The sequence below is a fragment of the Colletotrichum jinshuiense genome, chromosome 10, assembly GCF_051148585.1.
Source record: "Colletotrichum jinshuiense chromosome 10, complete sequence".
In the NCBI taxonomy this organism is placed as follows: domain Eukaryota; kingdom Fungi; phylum Ascomycota; class Sordariomycetes; order Glomerellales; family Glomerellaceae; genus Colletotrichum; species Colletotrichum jinshuiense.
This window is the reverse complement of record NC_139303.1, coordinates 353,563-354,325: the sequence shown is the minus strand read 5'-3', so window position 1 is coordinate 354,325 and position 763 is coordinate 353,563. Positions and strand designations below refer to the sequence as shown.

At 46.0% G+C, this 763-nt stretch overlaps 1 protein-coding gene across 1 annotated transcript; it reads left to right on the top strand.

The window, feature by feature from the left end:
• Nucleotides 1-238: 238 nt before the first annotated feature.
• Nucleotides 239-562, top strand: EsH8_X_000081 (uncharacterized protein; the record flags this gene model as incomplete). The annotated part of the gene is made up of 1 exon (XM_083274169.1): nucleotides 239-562. One exon carries the CDS (start codon nucleotides 239-241, stop codon nucleotides 560-562), a length of 324 nt encoding a protein of 107 aa, XP_083119561.1.
• Nucleotides 563-763: the final 201 nt, after the last annotated feature.

Here is a 763-nt window from a genome sequence, read left to right as displayed (position 1 = left end):
CGCTCTTGAAATTATTTGAAAAGTAGCTGCTATCACCAAGACTTCAATCTACATCATCAACCTCATCGGCATTTATTCTCTGCTGTTACTTTAGACACCAACTTACACGCCCATTCAAATCAACGCATCGCCGGTTTAGCTGCTCGAACAATCTCGACTCCGTTTATCTCAAAACAGAGAAGCGGTTAAGCTCAAGAAACTTCCAACCTTCTTTTTACCACTGACACCAACCACAAAAATGCATTTCTCAACCATCATTGCAGCTTTGGCGCCCGTCAGCCTTATCTCGGCTTATACGATTCAGTACAGCAAGCAGTACTGCTCCCAGACTCGCACTATATCTGTTCAGTACAACGCAAACCTGGGCTCATGCTACAACGTGGATGGTGCCGCGTCGTACCAGTTCTTCGATGTTGCAAGTGGCGGCTCGTGGGTGTGCGATGCCTACAGTGGCTCTAACTGCCAGGGCAACGCTGAGGCGGATGTCAGCAATGACAGCAACTCGGATTGCAACACCAGCCAAATCGGCTGGATTTACTCATTCAAGTGCTACCTGAAGTAATGGAGAAAAAGAAGCAAGGGCTTAATAGGCATTAGCAGTGGGAGGGTGCTGGAGCAACCATTGCATCTAGGACCGTGGAAGTAAGGGCTTCGCGGTTATTTTTAAGGCAGAAATTTAGGATATAGGTATTCAGCTAGTTACACAATTGCTATAGACACTGGTTATTTCATCGAGTATAGAATTTTTTCCACCCAGTAGAAA